This window comes from Olea europaea, chromosome 6 (assembly GCF_002742605.1).
Source record: "Olea europaea var. sylvestris chromosome 6, O_europaea_v1, whole genome shotgun sequence".
Lineage (NCBI taxonomy): Eukaryota > Viridiplantae > Streptophyta > Magnoliopsida > Lamiales > Oleaceae > Olea > Olea europaea.
The window spans coordinates 15,403,513-15,424,253 of record NC_036242.1 but is presented as its reverse complement, the minus strand read 5'-3'; the positions used below and the strand labels follow the sequence as shown (position 1 = coordinate 15,424,253).

Below are 20,741 nucleotides of genomic sequence, written 5' to 3'. Positions count from 1 at the left end.
TCATTTGTTACAGCAGATTATCCTATAGGAACATCAATTTTTGCTGAAATATTTTCTGCTGGTATATATGAATTTATCACTTTTCTTGTGTCAACAAATATATAAGGTAATTGATTTGCAACTCTTTGCAAATGAATAATTTTTTCAACCTCTTGCTTACATTGATTGTTGTGGGGATCAAAGTGAGATAGAGTTGTTTCATTCCAAGAAATTTTACCTTGTTTTTTAGGATGTAGTTTTTTCCCTTCCAAAGTTGGGGAAGTCATTTAATCAAAATGACAATCTGCAAAACGTGCAGTAAATAAATCACTCATTAAAGGCTCAAGATACCTAATAATTGATGGTGAATCAAAATTCACATAAATCTCAAGTCTTCGTTGCGAACCCATTTTAGTACATTGTGGAGGTGAAATAGGGACTTGGACAGCACAATCAAAGACTCGTAGGTGAGAAATATCAGATTCATAACCAAATGTCAGTTATAAAGGTAAATATTGAAAATAGGCAGTTGGTCTAATATGCAACAATGATGTAGCATGTAGTAAGACATGACTCCAAACAAAAGTTGGGAGTTTTGTTTTCATAAATAATGATCTAGCAATAAGTTGTAAACGTTTAATAAATGACTCTGCCAAACTATTTTGTGTGTGGACATGTGCAACTAAATGTTCAATTACAATCGCGATTGACATGCAATAAACATCGAATACTTGTGATCTAATTTCACAAGTATTGTCAAGGCGAATAGTTTTAGTTGAGTAATCGCGGAATTGTGCTTGTAATTTTATAATTTGAGCAAGTAGTTTAGCAAGTGCTACATTTCTAGTAGAAAGTAGGCAAACATGTGACCATCTAGTAAAAGAATCAATTAATAACATAAAATAACGAAATGATCCACATGGTGGGCGTATTGGCCCACATATATTTCCATGAATTCTTTCCAAGAAAGTTGGAGATTCAATATTGACATTTGTACTTGAAGGTTTAATGACTAACTTGCTTTGCGAACAAGGTACATATGGATAATCACTAGGTAAAAGAATCTTCTGGTTCTTTAAAGAATGTCCATATGAATTGTTTATTATTTGGTGGATCATTATAGCTCCTGAATGTCCAAGTCGATCATGTCAAATAATAAAGCTTTTTAGGTCAACGAACATCTGGTTCGTGACATTATTTGATTCAACCATTTTTATAAATGTCTCCACTTTTCTCTTCCCTTGATTGATTTTTGGTAGAAATCCACAAGATGTTTTGTCATACGATAGGAACATGTCCAATGCCATTTAATTCTACATCTAAAGCAACTTTTTTCATATATCTTTTTAGATATGCTACTTTCGTTTGCTTTGTACCATTTGAAATTGTTGCCTTGTTGTTGATAACTTTGTTGATTATTTCGTCCATGATTTACTCCGTGTGCACGTCTCTGTCCACGTCCACGTCCATGTTCTTGTCTTGATATTGTATTTGTTTCAGGCAATGGTACAGAACCAGTTAGACGTAACCCATGATTTTTCATCAACAGTTCATTATTCTATTCAGTAACAAGCAGACGAGATATAAGTTCTGAGTATTTTTTGAAACCACGCTCGAGATATTGCTGCTGCAGGAGCACATTCGAGGCGTGAAATGTGGAAAAAGTTTTGACCAACATGTTTTCATTGGTGATTTTTTCTCCGCACAATATCAATTTTAAACATAGTCTGAACTATTCAGAATTATACTCACTAATAGTTTTGAAATCTTGCAAACGAAGGTGCATCCACTCATAGCGGGCTTTGTAGAGGACTATAGTCCTTTAATGATCAAATCTCTCGGTTAATTTTTTTTAAAGAACATGTAGATCTTTTACAGTGAGATATTCAATTTTCAGTCCATCATAAAGATGATGAAGAAGGAAGATGAGTACTTTTGCACGATCCTGAAGGGATTTCTTTTTTGCCTTTAACACCATAACTATCACTGGCGGACCCATAGTGGGTCCTGGTGGGTCAAGTAACCCACCAACTTAAAATTCAGTAGGGCTTTTTTTTTTTTTTTTTTTTCCCTCGGAAATCAAATTCGAAGCCTCATTTTTTGGGAAATTATTATTATTATTTTGATGATTTACTTTGTATTTTCCTATCAAATGGAATTAGGGATATACTTAAGTGCTCCAATTTCTATCTTGTTTGAGTAATTTTATGGTAATAGATTCTTGATGTAAATTTTTTCTTTGTTTGAGCTGGAATGCAGTGGATAATGAACATTTAGAATTTGCCGTGATTTTTGTATTTTTTTTACTTTAATTTATTGTGATGAAAAAATAATTTAAACGTAAATATGCATTTTCTTTTGATGATTACAATGTAAATTGAAATGATTATTCGAGATAAAAGAGTAAAAATGATATTGAAAATAAAAAGGATGATAAAGTTGGTCATTTTTGAGATAAACGTAAATCTGTATTCTTTGTAAGTTTAATTGTATTTCACTAACTTAAAATATCTGCATCCGTCACTGATAACTATGAACTAATCTACTGAACTGCAAGTGCTATAAATTCATGCACCTGGAAACCTGTTTCCCACAAACTACAATACATTTCAGAATTCATGGAGGCAAGGAGATCTGGAAACTATCAAACAAGCATTTGGGATGACAATTATGTGCAGTCAATATCTAGTCCTTATGTGGTAAGATAAAGAAAAGCAACTACCCTTTCATTTTTTCATTATGTGTTTCTGATACTGTCGTGTTAAACCTGCAGGGAAAAGAGTACTTGGAACTTGCTGAGAATCTGAAAGAAAAGACGAGAATTATCATCAATGAAACGGAAGGCGAGCTAGATCAACTTGAGCTCATTGATAATTTGCAAAGGCTTGATGTTTCTTACCACTTTCAGGATGAAATAAAGAAATTATTGGAGCATACGTACCTAAATAGTACTGGTCACAATAATGAGAACGAAAAGGATTTATATTCAATGGCTCTAAAATTTAGACTCCTCAGACAGCATGGATACCGAGTCCCTCAAGGTATGTCACCACTACTCGAAAGCAATCTTATTTTTATAGAGGTAAATTTTAAACCAAAAATTTCATAAAGAGATAGTGGGGTTGGGGCTAATTTTTTAATTTCTCTAACAAGTTTATATCTATCCAGAGGTTTTCTGCAGTTTCATGGACGAGGGAGGAAGTTTCCGTCCAGAACTTTCTGATGATATCGAGGGAATTTTATCTCTCTATGAAGCTTCATTTCTATCAATGGAAAGTGAAGGTATCCTTGGCGATGCCCGAAATTTCGCGACTCAACATCTCAAGGAAAAACTCCAGCATATTACAGACCATGGTCTTGCTGTGCAAGTCAGCCATGCATTGGAGCTTCCACTGCACTGGAGAGTACAGAAACTAGAAGCAAAATGGTTCATAAATGTATACGAGAGTAGACGCGATGCAAACCTTATTTTACTTGAACTTGCTAAGTTGGATTTCAACATCCTACAGGCTATATATCAGGATGAAATAAAGCAAATGTCAAGGTAAGTAGAATAGGATCAGGGTTCCATCTCAGAAGGAACGTAGATGGAATACCTTTTTCTGTTTTCAGCTAAAGATTTGTGTTTTAACTTTTTATTTGACAGGTGGTATAAAGAAACTTGTCTTCCAGAAAAGTTGAGCTTTGTTCGGCACAGATTGGTGGAGTGTTTCTGGTGGGCATTGGGATTCACACCAGAACCTCAATTCGGATACAGTCGGAGGAATTTAACCAAGATTGCTGTACTAATAACAATAATGGATGACATATATGATACATATGGCAGTTTAGATGAACTCGAACTTTTTACCGATATAGTGGAGAGGTTAGTGTATCGTGATAAAAAGTGTTTAGATCTTTTGTCACAGCATCTCATCCTAACACAGTATCTGGTCTGGGACGTGGTACAACTCTTTTTTAAACACAAATCCATATTAATGGATCGAGGTGAGTTATAGGCCTTTATAACTGTGCCATCACAATTCGATTGTAAAGGCTGGTCAGCTCACTATACATGTAACAGAACAGTCTGTCCATTTCACATATTGAACAATTCAACACATTTTAGTGATTTTACACATATCCGACCCCGTCTCCCAAAAAAAGAAAAAGAAAAAGAAAAATGGAAAATGATGAAAATAGACATTAACAAATTTTGGTTTTGAAGATTTATTTCCTTTCCTTAGAAAAAAATATACTTATTTTGGTGTATCAGATGGGACATCAATGCATTGAACCAGCTTCCAGAGTACATGAGAATTTGTTTCCTTGCTCTCTTCAACTCCACTAATGAAATCGCTTACGACGTTCTAAAGGATCAAGGTCTCAACATAATCTCGAACATCCGGAAATCGGTATTATCTCTGTTTCTTATTCTACTTTTTTCTGGATCGTGATATGGTTGCTTCATTAATGTTACACACTGAAACTTATTAACTTTAGATCAACATAATGCCCCAATCTCTGATTCTTCATTTTATAATCTTTACATACATCAGTGGGCTGAGCTTTGTAGAGTTTACTTGATAGAAGCAAGATGGTACAACAGTGGGTATTTTCCCAGCCTCAGTGAGTACCTAAACGCAGCCTGGATATCCATATCTGGACCTGTGCTTCTTCTTCATGCTTATTTTTGCACAATAAACCCATTAACAAAGAAGGATTTGGGAAGTTTGGAGCAATACCCCGGAATCATTCACTGGCCATCGCTGGTTCTTCGTCTAGCAAACGACTTGGGAACTTCATCTGTATGAAAACTAAACCCTAGTTGCACTTTGGTACAGAGTACTAGACATGACTATAGTATTAAATATGAGTCATTTTTTAGAATGTCCAATTTTAAGGATATGAGTTAAAAAGTATCAATTCATTTGAATTTAGTGTCAACTTGTCTATTATGACCTTAATGAAAAGCTACATTTTGAAATGGTATTTTCGACATTGATTTTTTTTTTTTCAATTTGTCACGAATTTTGAAAAATGGCTTTCATGAGAAGCTACATTAAAATAATGTTTCTCGACATTTCATATGTCATTCTCGACATTTGAATACCGTTTCATTTGTCTAGAATGACATTTTTCTACATTTAAAAAATGTCGTTCTTGATATTTTTGAATCAATGAAAAACATAGAATTTATTGTGATTTGACATGTATACTTTTTGAAATAAATATGACAGATTATGTGTCAAAATTTTATTGGCCAATAACAATATTGCAAAAATGTCCATTTTTTTGTCTTAGCGTGGAATTATAAATTGTTAATAAGGGTATTTTGGTCTAAATTCTTCCAAATTAGACATTTTTGCAATGGTGGACATTTTTGCAAATGACTAAGTAAAAATGGACATTTTGTAAAATTTTGGAAATTAAATAATAATAGATCCCATCAAGTACTCCTTACCAAATATGTTCTACATACTACATTTTAACTTTAGCTTCATACATACAATACAAGCACAATGATTTATGCGCCCTCATTTTTGGAATATGATATCCAGGACGAAATCAAGAGAGGCGACGTTCCAAAATCAATCCAGTGTTACATGAAGGACACAGGGTGTTCCGAAGAGGATGCTAGAGAATACATTAAGTATCTAATTGATGTGACATGGAAGAAAATCAATAAAGAAATACTAATGAACAGCCCCTGCAAGGATTTCGCTGGTACTGCAATGAATCTAGCACGGACTTCTCAATGCATGTATCAGTATGGAGATGGATTTGGAGTTCCTCATCTTGAGACTAAAAGGAACATAATTTCACTGATCATTGAGCCAATATCCCTGCAGTTCCGTAGCGGCTTGTAATCGGAATTTCATTTTAAAATTTCTAACCAGGTTCTGAATAGTTGTGTATCTTTTGCTTTGTAGTAAGAAATAATCTATATAGAAATCTGCCAAATGAAATGTTATCAGGGTTTTCGATGAAATTATCTTTCTTTATTAATGCAAAGAACATAGTTCAGTGGTGCAAAGGACATGAGTGAAGTTATCTCACGCCTTGCTAGCAGTTGCAGTATGGGGGTTCGATTCCTGAAACATGGAATTGGATTCCTTGTAGCGCAATATATAGACAGGTCTTATTTCCTAACCTGTTAAAGCACATCTTGCGATTTACATCTCTCACAAAACTCTAAGGGTGGAATCGTGAGGGCCCTCAAGGTTGGGGTTCAACTTTTTTTTTTTTTTTTGAGTAAATGCGACAACTGTGAAAAAATAGGAATACGTGAGGCGTCAAACAGAATATCACGTAAAGTTTACATCAATTAAAAAAATAATGTCAGCAAGGTGACATAACGTTGCAAATCTACATGATAAACTCCATAATGAATATTTCGATTAACAAATTCTTTCGATATCTTGGTTTATAGTGAGAAGCGCATTGTTCTAGAGGATTTCTAGGACCATACATGAACAGCATTTTTCCAAAAAAACGAGGTATAAGAAAAGATTCTGATGATAATCACACAATTTTTTAAATGTGTATCGACGTACTTCTTGACATTATATGTAGTCATTTCGAGGAGAATATCTACTTATTTATTGTTTGTAGGCATTTGTTATGGACTATTTGTTGTATTGAGGGTAAATCTACGGTTTCATCGAGTACCGATATCTTGAGGTGTAGACTTAAAACAATGTACAAGTTAAGCCCTCGTTTGATCCCAAAATGCATTTTTCACGTCCACCGACGGTGGGGCCCGCAACATATAAAAGCTTGTGATATCTTTTTAAATCCAAATACATTTCCCGTTTTGCCCTTACTGAATGAGGATCGCAAAAAACTCCGTCCCGCTCTGAATGGGGCAAAAAAATCCGCCCCGAATGGGTTAGTAAGGCTGGGCGGGGTGTCACCGTGAAGATAAAAAATAATAATAAAAATAAAAATAATTTTATTTCTAGATAATTTATCCGCTAAAGACATTTTAAATTTGTATTTTATTCTCTAATTATAACATAACTCGAAATTTTAAAAATATAAATAAATAAATAAATAAATAAATAAAAATTAAACGAGAAAACAAACAGGACAAAAAGTTGTCCAACCCCGAACACGTCCATTGCCATCTCTATTACTGAATTTTATCAAAAGTTGCAATGGGTTTTCTGGAAGGGCAATTAAGGGAAACTGAATGGGAAAGTGCTACATACTGTACAGCAAGGTGGACCCGGGTTGTCAGAATGTTACGACCTTATCAAAAGTTGCAATGTGTTTTCTGGAAGAGTAATGTTTTATGTACAGAAAATTTCTTATAGAAAATTTATAGATATCTCACAAAGTGTGGATCCCATGTGAATAAATAATGTCAAAAAACTCACCCATCCATGCTGCCCCTGTGAGGTATCTTTAGGGGTTCTGCCCTACATTGTACACCAATCATGTTCCTTTCTGGAAGGGCAATTAAGGGAAATTGAATAGGAAAGTGCAACATATCGTACAGCAGGTGGACCCGGGTTGTCAAAATGTAGGAAAATTCTAGATGAACATAGGGGGCTACATAGGAAGCTACATAATGGACACCCGGCACCTCGCGATTGGTGAAGCGCCTGTGGGCCTGAGGTGTGGTAGGCGCCTTGGCCAACGTCAAGGCGTCACGTGTCCATTATGTAGGCCCCGATGTAGCCCTTAATGTTCATGTAGCATGGTCCCAAAATGTAATGATCGTAACGAAAAAAGGTGGAGCAAACAGATATTACGGTGAAGATTAAAATTAAATTTTTTAATAAATTGTAATAAAAGTTTTTTAAACGTGTGGTTGAAAAATTGTGAAATCTTTTAATATTAATCATTTGACTTTGATTTATATTAAAATCAGATTTTAATCCAAACCAAACAAACTTTAAATAAGAAAAGCTTATTCTTAACCAACCATATTACAACTAGGGTTTACCACACACTTGAGAAGAGATCCACGATGAATAAAAAAATCGTAAACCCTCTCACGAAATTGTTAATTAAAATTGTCAACCCCAATTATACAATTAATAAAATTTAAAAATACCTTATTAAAAGGGAGTCATTCAAATGCAACAGGAAAATCAGGAGGAGGGCAATTGTACAAATCACACGGGTCCACATTGGTTTTGGCTCAAAATAACAAATGGTGGAAAAGTGCCCTCGGGTAGCATTAGACTTGTGGAGTGGTTGGAATTCGTACAACTGGGAGAGCGAGTTTTCCTAAGCACGCTAATAATTAAGGCCCTGTTTGATTGATTGTGCTTTTTCATAGAAAATGAAATTTGATCTCTTTTTTTAACGTTTGCATGTTTGATTTCCTAATTTTTATAAGGAAAACATTTTCTTTGGTTGAAATTGACGCGCCCCATTTCTTTATTTTTGAAGAAACCAAATTCGATGAACAATTGTAAAAAAACATATCTTTTAAATTGACAATTTACATGTAAAACGAAGCCAAACCAACACAAAAAATACTTTCTTTTCAACATTTTTTACGTAAAAAATTATATCAATCAAATACAATAATTTAAAATTTTTACACAATTCAACTCTCTGAAATTTATATTCTTTCCACCCAAATTTCATATTTACAATCAAACAGACCTTAACATTCCAAAATTTTCTATGAATTTTTCAATCACTTTCAAAATTCTCTTATTTGCAAATTTCTGACATCACCTGAGATTTATCCTCTTATTTTGTAAATTTGTTTACAGACTATAATCTTTCGTCCCTTAGAGTCCGAATTTATTTATTTATTTTTTACTAAGAAATGCACTTCATCTTGCTACAAGTCAAGCGGCCTGCACTTCTCTACTAACAGCCTCTTCATAAGAATCGGGCTCATTTTCAAGAAAATCTCGTGCACTGTTGACCATTTTAATTATGCTAGTAAATTTAGAACGTTAAACCATATGTGTGAGTAGGTAATTTGACAGAACATCCTCCAGTGTAGGAAATACAGACCCATAAGAAACATAAATTTCGCTGAGCATGTCCACCTAAAATTCTAAAAGAAGAAAGAGCTCTACAGAAAATACGATGAACCAAGAACAGACACATGATTTTTACCCAGGTTGCCCCCTCGAAGGCACTCCAGATTCATCACTTGGGAATGATCCACGTGCAGATTCACCTGTAAGCACGTGCAGAATATGTTAAAAGGTCTCCAGCTAATAAGGTCAGCAAGATGAAATGGGAAATGTACCTTCGGGCCATATTGTTTAATGAACCACTCGGACGTTTTAGGATTTGATGCTTCAAACATTGTTTTCTCAAGACCTAGACGACTGATGACTTTTGCTATAATATCAGCCCGTACAGAATCAGCCTGTCTGCAGATATCATCGGCATCAATCATTATCATGTCTGCCCCAGCTTCAAGGCATCTCTCCGCCTTTCTAATCAAAAGGCCGACATCCTCAACAAGTTCTAAGGAAAACGTAACTACTGTTAGCTATACGAGAGATTTACATGATTGTTACATGAATTTGTAGCATTGATTGGCCTTGATCGTATTTAAACGATGATGCAGTGATGGAGAGCAACAGTAAGGTTGTATATTTGGAATTCAGCACTAGACAGTAAAATTCTCAAATTGAAACTACACGCACCAAGGACTTGCACATACAGGTGAAAAGGAATAGTTTCCCTGACCCAGGAAACTGTAATCGAAAAAACAATAATCACAAAACATACAGATCCCTTTGTCCCTACTCGGTCATTCCCTATTTTTTTTCTCAACTGAAGCTCCAGATTGATTGTAGGCGGATATATATTAGGTAGAAGAGTTGCTTTCCACAGAAAATGAGCCAAACGGCTAGCACTAGGAAGGTGAGAACAATTATGTAACATGAAAGATCAATTAAGTGAATGGTTTTGGTATCCAGATTTAAGATTTAGTCTATAGTAAGCCCCTGTTTGAGCCATATTTTCAAGGAAGAAAGTAGAAAAATTTTGACCGTCAGTGGGTCCCACCTAAGATAGATGAAGTCAAATATGGTGGCTCAAATTTGTCTCTAACGGTCAAAATTTTCATTTTTCGTGTTTGAAAATATGGCTCAAACAGGGGCAAATTACCTAATTCAATTACAAATACTTACAGAGATAAACTGAACAAGCATAAATGCAATTAAACATTATAGCTCCAGAAAATATGCTTGTTTACCTGAGGTTCGAGCTGCTGGTGCCACATAAGCTCCAAATGCTCTATCCATATTTGAGGGTATATCAGACTTGTTAACCTTTACCGTAAATAGAGGCTTAGCCCTAAGACCTCCACTCTTAATCAACCTCACATATCTCAAGAGTGTTTCTTCTGGGACTCCTAGTGTTCCAACGTCTATCTCAATTGTATCAAAACCCATTTGCTTGCATTCCTATGCAGATTTCAAGGCTAACAGTTAACTAACTGGAAATTTATGACTATAAGAAAGTGAGCCTTAGGCTTGCTATACCTCAATGTACTCTTTAAAAGAAGATGGGCCTTTACGCAATAGATGCTCAGCCCAGTCGCCTGTACTAACATATACATCGTGTTTGTGTGCCATATCAGTCACTTCTTTGATGTAGCTTTTTGACATCAAACTATGAGAGCCACCTGTGAACTTCAAGCCATCAACAAACTGTCCCATAGATTCAAAAACATCCTGCAAACAAAAGTTAATGCAAGTTAAATGAATTTAGGCACTGTTTGATTACACCATATTTTCCATGGAGCTTGGAATTCGAATTCCAACTTCCACTTTTAGTCTGTTTGATTAACAAAATTTTCCAGGGAATTGAGTTTCCATGATTTTCTAGGTACAAGCCGGTAAAGCATGACATTCCACCTTTTATTTTCCCATGGGGTAGGTGGTTTTTGAAATTCCACCTCAAATTTTAGGAACAATTGTAAAAGAGAATAGCCCTTAAATTAACAATTTTCATGTAAAACAAAGTCAAACGAACACCAAAATATAAATGATTTTTGGATTTTTTTTTTTTTGTTTACAATGGAAGCAAATTCTAGGAATAATGATAGAAGTGGATATTCCTTAAATTGACATTTTTCATGAAAAACAAAGCCAAACGAATACCAAAAGACACTTTTATTTTAACATTTTCCACCTAGAAAATTATACCAATTAAATGCTATCAATTGACAATTCCCAATAAAACAATTTCTAGGCAATTTAATTCCCTGGAATTCATTTTCTTTCCACCCAAATTCCATCTTTGCAATCAAACAGACCGTTAGAGTCACGCCACTTTGATAGACTCCTATCAAGTCTAAATACCCTAGAAGGACCCAGAAGAATGGAAAAGCTAATTCAGTTAGACATATTCGATTAGAGATGGGTATTGTGGGAAATATGGTGAGATAGGATGCCTATAAATGTGAGAAGGATGGGTCTGGTAAAGGGGGAGAAACTTAAGTAGCAAAGAGCGGAAAGGCAATCAGACAGACCCTTAGAGTCACGCCACTTAGTTAGACTCCTATCAAGTCTAAATACCCTAGAAGGACCCAGAAGAATAGAAAAGCAAATTCAGTTAGACATAATCAGTTAGAGATGGGTATTGTGGGAAATATGGTGAGAGAGGATGCCTATAAATGTGAGAAGGACGGGTCTGGTAAAGGGGGAGAAACTGAGTAGCAAAGAGCAGAAAGCCTAGCCCTCTCGAATGGCTATGTTTCTTCTTATTGTAGTTTTCCTCAATTTCATTAATAAAATACAACATTTGGTTTCTATTCTGATATTGTTAATCAACTGCAGCTAGGATCCTAACAAAATGGTATCAGAGCCTTGGGATACTACATTTAATGAAGAAAAGCAAGTTGAAGATAAGAGTCAATAAATTGGAGACGAAAATTTATGGGATTCAATTGGAAGTACAGGAAGATCTGAAAACACTAAAATCTGAAATTAAGAAGGTAATGCCTATCACGCTGGAGAAGCTCGACTTGATGATGGAAACAATGGGATAGGCATGGGCAAAAAAAGGTCAGCCAGCTACACTACCTGAATTGGATGGAATTGGGGCAATTACTGACAGCCATAAACCGCGAGAAGAACCAGGTAAGGCAGAGGCATGCGATTGTCGGCTGAAAATGCTAGTTTCGAAAAGAATTGCAGCTCCATTGCAAGCAATCTCAGATGCAGTGAAGAAAGGGGATAGGCAGGAGCATGAAGGGAAAGAGAGGATCAACAGCTACCCTACCTAAAGCCACCTTCGATTCTAAAATCCTACCCAAGCCTAATGAAACCGGAGCAACTGCAGGCAGCCGAAATTGCAGAGAGTACCAAAAGTTGTTCGAGATCATGGCCGCTCTTCTGCCAATAGAGGAACTGGACCCTAATCTCGTTTATGGGCTAAAATCATGGGATAGGGTTGAGGTCAAGAGTTTGCCTATAGGTGTGGGCCAAAATATGTAGTTAGTCCAAAGGGTTGAAGACAAGAATGAAAAAAAGCATGCCCAATTAATTTTGGCCCATTTAAACTTAAAGTTAATACCTACAACCTAGGCCCAAAATTCCCCAATTTCCCTATCCACACACGTAACCCAGTTCACAATGGAAGAGGGAAAAAGGGCTTTATTATGAAGATGATGAGAAATACATTCTAGGTCATCGTTGTCGAAACAAGGAGATGCAAGTTCTGATTGTAAAAGTAGAAGGGAGTAATCAATTGAAAGTTCATGGAGGGGATTTATTGGGGTATTCCTCGTTGTTCATGAGGCATTTGTTGCCTTGCAAAGTGGGTTGGAATGAATTAATCAGTGAGGCCATGGGACTTTACTACCCAACATTGAGAGACGAGAAATAGTTTGGGAAATCAATGATAATAAATTTGGATGGGAAGTGGCTACAAAAGTGGAGAGATTTTTAAGACCATCAATTGTGTGGAGGTGAGGTTGCTGATATGTTACAGTTGTTAATTAATTCGATAATTGCACAAGAGGGGGGTCGTGGAGTTGATTGATTTATTCTACCTTCCACCATGGTGCTCTAATTCGCCAATTTCATTTTCTCAAAAATTTGACAAGGTCTACGACCAATTATAAGGTTTTCATGGACAATATACTGCTCGTAGTTAATCGGTCTGCCAAATTTTTTAGGTATCCCTTCTTTTCTCTTATCGTGAGTAGACAGATGAATCCACTGTCATTCTCAAAGGGCCCCAAGGAAGAACTGACAAAATGGTTTCGGGGCCTATGAATAAGACATTAATAAGTGCTGGGGCTACCAAGTATAGAGAGAGGAAAAATCGACATGTATTGTTAAATCTGATTACAGAGGAGTGAGGGAGCTTATGTCATATGTGCTGCTTATGTTGATGCTGGGGATGCAATACTATGTTTTCCCATTTGAACTAAGAACTAAAGCATGAAAAGTGCATGATTTTTGCTTTGATATCTTGAAGATAGCATTTTCAGACATCGACTTTTAGGAGACCAAAAATGCTAATTTCTTTTTCCAGCAAAGTGAATCCTAAGTTGAACTTCCACCTTGAGGACAAGGTTGATTTCATGACGGTGGGTAATGATAGAATCCTATCAACCTCTAGAAGAACCCAGAAGAATTGAGCAATAGTTAATAGTAAAAAATTCAGTTAGATTTAGTTAAAAATACGTATAAATAGAGAAGAGGAAGAATGTGTTGGGGGGAGAAATTGGAAGTACTTGGGAGAGTAGTGGAGCTCTCATGTCCATTCATGTTTGTTATGAGATTGTATGCTAGGAAATAATAGATTAATATATGGTAGTGGCATAAATCTAGAATTACTTCCTAATTGGAAATAACCTCCATATGTATATATATAACCCATTTTATGCATCAATAATATATATGAAATTCTCCCCAAGTCAACATGGTATCAAAGCCTTGAATTTTTCGAATCTGTGTCTGCTTCAACTAATTTGTGGTTGGTTCCTTCTAGTCAACCCTCGGTTCCTCGAAATCTGAGAGCCTGTTTGGGAGTGATTTTGAGAATTGATTTTTTTGACCGTTAGGAGAAAAGTGGGGTCCACCTGTGAAAGAAGAAATCAAATATGACGGCTGAAATAGTGAAATGACGGTCAAAAAAATCAATTTTTTGGGTAAAAAAATCGGGCCCAAACAGGCCCTGAGTCTCAACTGTCCCCTTCCTTTGTGAGAGCACTTGTTCTTGCATTCAAGTACCTGCTAATCGTAGTCTGTGTTCCAGCTGTAGTCGTTTCGCGTGTTTCAACACAGTCTGGCAGTTTTTTTTTTTTTCCAGTGTCATCTAGTTCTTAGTGGTGTCTAAGGGTGGACGTCAACTTTCCGGTGTAGGTGAAGGTTGGATTGTCATCACGAAGGCCAAATTTTGCTTCTTTGATCGGATTTCAAAGTTCAGGTCACAGTATCAAAGAAATTGAACGGAGGAGGTGATCTTTCGATTTGTTAGGCCTTATCTGTGTTTAGTGTTGTCTTGGTTTTGGGCATCAGTTGTAGTGTTTGAGCTTACCTTTCAGTTTCCTGGAGCTGGGCCTAAGTATATTTGAATTACTTTGGTTATTGAGCTCACTATTAATTGGTGGATTCTCTAGAGTTTGGTTTTTGGGCCTAATCTGGGCATTTTGGGTGAGTTGAGTCTTTGGCAATAAATCTCTATTTCTTTGGGCTCTAAGCAGGTCAGTTTTACTTTTCTTTTAGTTGAACTCGTTAGTTTATTTGGGCTACATCTTGATTGAGCTTGCAATATTGTTGGACCTATACTATTCTTAAGTTGCTTTGGAATTTATTTAAGCTACTTCCTTCTATATTCTTTTGGTAATCTATAAATTATGGCTGAAAGTGATAAAAAATGGTGAATAAAATCTCTAGCGGCGATTCTCGTAATTGTTATTATTGTGGAGAGCACAGACATGTGAAAAGGAACTGTTGGAAATTAAATGACAAACCAGCAAAGAACACGAGTCAAGACTCCTATGAGGAAATTTGTCCATGCTGCCACTCAGGATGGTTATTTACCTACACCTCCTACACTTCCATCTCAGCATCAAATTACCATTCCAGTAGATGAATATGCTCGCCTTACACAATTTTACGTTTCTCAACAGCTTGTTCCACCTTCCACTTCCGCTTCCACTTTAGCCAATACAAGTAATTTTGTCACATATTCATCTACCTCATCCTGCAATAGGGTCATTGATTCCGGTGCCACAGATCATATGACTGGAAATATAGGTACACTTTCGTCATTTTAGTATTCTTTTAAATTATCCCGTGTCACTTTAGATAATGGCTCTACAACTCCTGTAGTTGGATGTGACACTACACATCCAATAAACTCTCTACCATTGTCTTCTGTTTTATGTTTTATCTCAGTTTTCTTTCAATTTTTAATCTGTGAGTCAAATTACTAAATCCTTTAATTATAGTGTTCTTTTCTTTTCTATCCATTGCGTTTTCCAAGATCTCAAGACGAAGCAGATTATTGGTAGAGGGCGCGAGCTCAATGGTATGTATGTGCTAGACTCTTTTCCTACACAGGTGTTAAGGTTGATTGCATGCACTAGTACTTCTTCTCTTCTGCAGCTCCATTGTCGTTTCGATCATCCCTCCCTTCATGTTTTGAAGAAATTATGCCCTAGTCTTAGTTCGGTGTCTCAATTAAATTGTGAGTCGTGTCAATTAGCAAAACACCACAAGGTGCCATATTTCCCTAGACTGAATAAACGAGTTGCGTTCCCTTTCGATCTAATACATTCTAATATTTGGGGTCCTTGTCTTGTTTTATCTAAGATCGGGTTTCGCTATTTTGTTACCTTTGTGGATGATCATTCTCAAGTTACTTGGTTATATCTTTTGAAAAATCGTTCTGAACTATTCTCAGTTTTTTGTACCTTCTATGCTGAGATTAAAACTCAATTTGATAAATCTATCCCTATCTAAAGGAATGATAATGCTAAAGAATATTTTTCCTCAACATTTACTTCCTTTTTGTCACAAAATGGCATTCTTCATCAATCTTCATGTATCGTTACTCTGCAAAGAATCTTCATTTATTGGAAGTTGCACGAGCCCTCCTTTCACATATGAAATACAATCTCTACTACATGTTACTTACTCAATCGTATGCCTTCCTCTTTCTTGTAAGATCCCTTATTCCATTCTGTTTTCATCTCATACTTTATTTCATCTTTCTCCTAGAATATTTGGATGTACTTGCTTTGTCCAAGATGTATGAGACCTTAAGTTTCCAATCTTGATCCTAGATCCCTTAAGTGTGTATTTTTGAGCTATTCTCGACATCAAAAAGGTTATCGATGTTTTTTTCCTTCTTTAGGACGATACTTATTGTGATGATGTTACCTTTTTCGAGTCCACACCTTTTTCCAGTTCTACAATGCCTTTTGCTCCATCTTCTATTGAGACTGAGAATGATATCCTTCCTTACACCGTGAATACACCTATGGTACCAATATCTTCTCGTCCTCCTATTCAAAATGTTTAAACTCGTCGTATGCAGCAATCTTCAGTGACACCTGCTACTAACCATGACTTGCAGCCTCTACCTGCTGCTTCGCCTCAAGATTCGTCATCCCCTCTTGATCGTACTATTGATCTTCTCATTGCTCTTCAAAAAGGTAAACGATCATGTACTTATCCTCTCTTCTTTTGTTTCTTACCATGTATTGTCATCATCTTCCAAGTCCTTCATTGCTTCCTTGAAGCAAGTGTCCGTACCAAAATCTATCTTTGAGGCTTTGTCCCATAGTGATTGACGAGCAGCCATGCAAGAAGAAATGATGGCACTGGAACACAATCACACATGGGACTTGATTCCTTTACCCCAAGCAATCTGGTGCAAATGGGTGTATACTATCAAGATGAATCCCAATGGATCTGTTGCTCGGTTGAAGGCTGGTTTGGTCGCTAAGGGATATGTTCAAACTTATGGTGTGGATTACTCTGAGACTTTCTTGCTAAGCTAGCCTCTATTCGATTATTCATTTCTCTTGCTGCTACCTATCATTGGCCGTTTCACCAACTAGATGTTAAAAATGCATTCTTCCATGGTAATTTGCTTGAATAAGTTTTCATAGAGCAACCACTCGTATTTGTTGCTGAGGAGTCAGGGAAGGTATGCACACTGCAAAAGTCATTGTATGGTCTGAAACAATCACCCCATGCCTGGTTTGAAAGATTTAGTGAGGTTGTGACAAAATTTGGTTTGCAAAGAAGTGCATATGATCACTCAGTATTCTTTAAACAATCTACAACTAGATGTATTTTGTTAGTAGTATATGTTGATGATATTGTGATTACTGGTAGTGATAGTAGTGGCATATGTCTGCTTAAGACTTTCTTAAGCACAATGTTTCATACAAAGGAGTTAGGTCCTTCGAAATATTTTTTGGGAGTAGAGATCTTTCGAATTGGAAAATGAATTTTTCTATCACAAAGGAAATATACTCTAGACCTACTGGATGCGACAAGATTAACAGAAGCCAAACCTAGTGATGCCCCCATAAGACCAAATGTGAAACTCGGAGAAGAAGATGGAGATGTGTTTGCTGATGCTGACAAGTACACGAGGGTAGTGGGAAAGTTGAACTACCTCACAATTACACATCCAGATATTGCTTTTCCCGTAAGTGTTATTAGTTAGTTTATGTTATCTCCTAGAATCTCACATTGGAATGCTGTAACTCATATACTAAAATATCTTAAAGGAGCTCCAAGACGTGGGATTCTTTATAAAGACCATGGTCATTGTAGAGTAGAGGGTTTCTCGGATGCTGACTAGGCAAGTTCTCCTGTAGATAGGCACTCTACTACAAGATATCGTATTTTCATTGGAGGTAATCTATTTTCTTGAAAAGGTAAGAAACAAAGTGTAGCTCGATCAAGTGTAGAATCTGAATATCGGGCTATGGCACAGGTGAATTTTGAACTTATGTGGCTATATCATTTACTACGAACTTGTGTGATAATCAAATTGCTATTCACATTGCCACTAATCCAATATTTCATGAGAGAACAAAGCATATATAGGCAGACTGTCATTTTGCTCGTGGAAAACTACAAGGAGGATTGATTTCAACTAAGCATGTCAAGACAGGGGATCAATTAGCTGATGTGTTCACTAAGGCCTTAACTGGAAATTGAGTAAACTATATTTGTAACAAGTGGGGCATGATCGATATTTATGCTTCAGCTTGAGGGGAAGTGTTATAAGATTGTATGCTAGGAATCTTTACGTATTTAATATATTAACATATGGTAGGTGCATAAGTCTAGGATTACTTCCAAATTGGAAATAACCTTCGTATGTATACATGTGACCCATTTTATGCATCAATAATATATATGAAATTCTCCCAAAATCAACAATGTTTAAAATGATTATAATTTCAAGAAAGCCTTTTAAGTAGGATGTGCTTATAAAGAACTACCCAATAGAGAAGATTATACCTTCAGATACTTTCTTTCTACATATTGAGTTTTTTTGAATTTGAGTTCTCAAAATTGAAAGGTTTTTGTCAAAAAAAATCTAAACTGTATAAGGCAAGCTTGGGATTTAAGTGGTCCATGGTGACCCCTCCTCACCAAAAAACCTTTTGGTTGCGCGTTATACAAATCAATAAAACGAAAATAATATTAGCAAGGACAAACAAACCTTAAAATTTAGGATATCTTACTTTTGGCGAAATTTCTAGATTAAGGAAATCCTATTTTCGAAAATTTTAAGTTGAATCGAGGTTCTGATTAGTTCCATTTTTGCCTTTCATAGATGACTAGATGACCTGATCAAGTTAAGAGAGAGAAAATCAAGCGAAGAAATCGTTCAAAGTTTCTATACCTCTTTAGGACTTATGAGTGGGACCCAACCCACAACCTGATAGAACATTTGGATGCTATAGAAATGAGCTACCGAGAGCCGAGATTGAATGGACATGAGTTTCATAGGGATGAGGCCGTTTTTCACCCGCTTAGGACCTTTAAAAATTACTGGGAGGATTTTGCTAAACGGATTGATATAATATTCGATTGTCAAGTATCTGCCCGACTACTAATTGCCAATCTTAGGGAGAGGTGGGCCATTAATCGTGAAGATTACGATGATATTGAGAGGCCTGAAGAGTATGAGCCCGATCATCGTCGTCGCCTATGTGACCCACCTCCTTACATCAGTCATCCAAAAATACCTGAGGTTGATAATGAGGATAACATTATACATCCCCATGTCTTCAACAGAAGAAGAGGACCTTGAAGAGAATCAAGAAGAGAGTGCTGAAAAGAATTATTAGAATATAATCATTAATGTTATGAATTTTGCTTTTAAGTAAAAGATTTTTTTTTTTCCATTTTATATGGACGCTTAGTATGCCTCGCGATCCTTTTTTCATCTACAAATTTTTAAGAACTTACAAATAAAATATGCTATCACTCTCTTCTCGTTCAATCTTTAATTTCCTTATGTTTTACTCAAGGATATGGCACCCCGACGTACAAGAACAAACACCAAAAATGAACAACCCCAACAGCCTCAACTTGTCGCGATCGACCCATAGTTTGCCCATCAATTTCTAGCCATGATGCAAACTCATTCAAACTACATTGCCGACACCACCACCTCTTCAATAGCCAACACCACCACTTGTGCCACCACAACCTCAGCCGCCTTAAAAAGTGGTATCAGACACTAGGAACACAGCCATGGTTGTAGAGCAATTCATGAAACAACATCCTCCGAATTTTAGTAGCAACACAGACCCTTTAAAAGCAGAAGACTGATTGGTAAGCATAGAAAGAATTCTTGAACTCACTGATTGCCAAGACCCCAAGAGTTATATGTGCAACATTTATGCTACAAAAAGAGGCTAGATGCTTGAGGAAGTCCACATTGAGGTCAAGAGTTCGCGATCACGTTTGGACGTGGAACGAGTTTAAGGAATCATTTTTGAAGAAGTATTACCCTATGAGTGATTGAAATCAAAAGGAAGCAGAGTTTCTCACGTTAACTCAAGGCTCAATGTCATTAACTGAATATGAGCATAAGTTTAAAGACTTGTCTCATTATGTCCCTACTTTTGCGGACATTGAGGAAAAACGGCAAGACGTTTCAAGCAGGGTTTGAGGGATGATCTAAGACGCTGTTGTAGTGCTTAAACTAGAAACTTACCATGAGGTGCTAGCAAAAGCACAGCTAGAAAATTTCAAAGGGCATGCTGGTGGAAAAAATAAGGAGCAGTATGGACAGTTGGAGAAACAAAAGTGGGTGGATAATAAGGGCAAAAGAAAATAGAACTTTTCAAAGAAGGGTAGAAGAGATCCATCTCAAGATGTCAATAAGAGCTTTCCACTTAGCAGCAAGTGCCAAAAACACCATCAGGGAGCTTGTCTTTCAGGAAAGAATGTATGTTTCCGATGTGGAGAACGAGAACCCATCGCCATGTTTTGCCCTAAGAAAAACTTGGGAACAAACAACAGAAACATGAGAATGTCCAAAATAATCAAAGGAACAAGAGAATGTATGTTTCCAATGTGGAGAACGAGGAAACATCACCATGTTTTGTCCTAAGAACAAACAACTTGGGAATGAACAACAGAAACATAAAAAAATGTCCAAAATAAACAAGGGAATACAAAGCAGAAACAAGACAATGCACAAGAGTAGTAGGGATATACACCTAGGGGACAGGCAATGATCTTTACAATGACAGAGCAGGTAAAGGATCAAAATCGAAATGTTGTAGTAAGTAGCATCCTCATATCTAGCTTATTAGCCTATGTATTGATAGATTCTGG

The 20,741-nt window shown here is 36.4% G+C and overlaps 2 protein-coding genes across 3 annotated transcripts in view; one reads left to right on the top strand and one right to left on the bottom strand.

The window, feature by feature from the left end:
- The first annotated feature begins 2,542 nt into the window (after nt 1–2,542).
- LOC111395985 (trans-alpha-bergamotene synthase-like) lies at nt 2,543–5,982 on the top strand. Of its 2 annotated transcripts, XM_023022226.1 has the most exons (7): nt 2,544–2,678; nt 2,753–3,020; nt 3,148–3,523; nt 3,626–3,844; nt 4,235–4,373; nt 4,518–4,766; nt 5,520–5,982. In XM_023022226.1, exons 1-7 carry the CDS (start codon nt 2,598–2,600, stop codon nt 5,826–5,828), a joined length of 1,641 nt encoding a protein of 546 aa, XP_022877994.1. In that variant the 5' UTR covers nt 2,544–2,597; the 3' UTR covers nt 5,829–5,982. The 2 variants fall into 2 exon arrangements, with proteins under 2 accessions (XP_022877996.1, XP_022877994.1); XM_023022228.1 differs by lacking the exon at nt 4,518–4,766 and having other exon boundaries at nt 2,543–2,678.
- A 2,844-nt stretch (nt 5,983–8,826) lies between these two features.
- Nucleotides 8,827–20,741, bottom strand: part of LOC111395984 (protein HEAT-STRESS-ASSOCIATED 32) — a 15,904-nt gene continuing 3,989 nt past the window's right edge. Inside the window, exons 2-5 of the mRNA XM_023022225.1 lie at nt 10,437–10,628; nt 10,148–10,358; nt 9,188–9,411; nt 8,827–9,115 (exon numbers count right to left, since the gene is read on the bottom strand). Of these exons, the coding sequence (XP_022877993.1) occupies nt 9,008–9,115; nt 9,188–9,411; nt 10,148–10,358; nt 10,437–10,628 (735 nt within the window). The 3' untranslated portion in view covers nt 8,827–9,007. The remainder of the gene's footprint in view (nt 9,116–9,187; nt 9,412–10,147; nt 10,359–10,436; nt 10,629–20,741) is intronic.

Coding starts and splice junctions, on each gene's coding strand:
- LOC111395985 (XM_023022226.1), top strand. CDS start 2,598: ATGGAGGCAAGGAGATCTGGAAACTATCAAACAAGCATTTGGGATGAC. Junction 3,524..3,625: donor GAAATAAAGCAAATGTCAAG/GTAAGTAGAATA, acceptor TTTATTTGACAG/GTGGTATAAAGAAACTTGTC. Junction 4,767..5,519: donor ACGACTTGGGAACTTCATCT/GTATGAAAACTA, acceptor TATGATATCCAG/GACGAAATCAAGAGAGGCGA.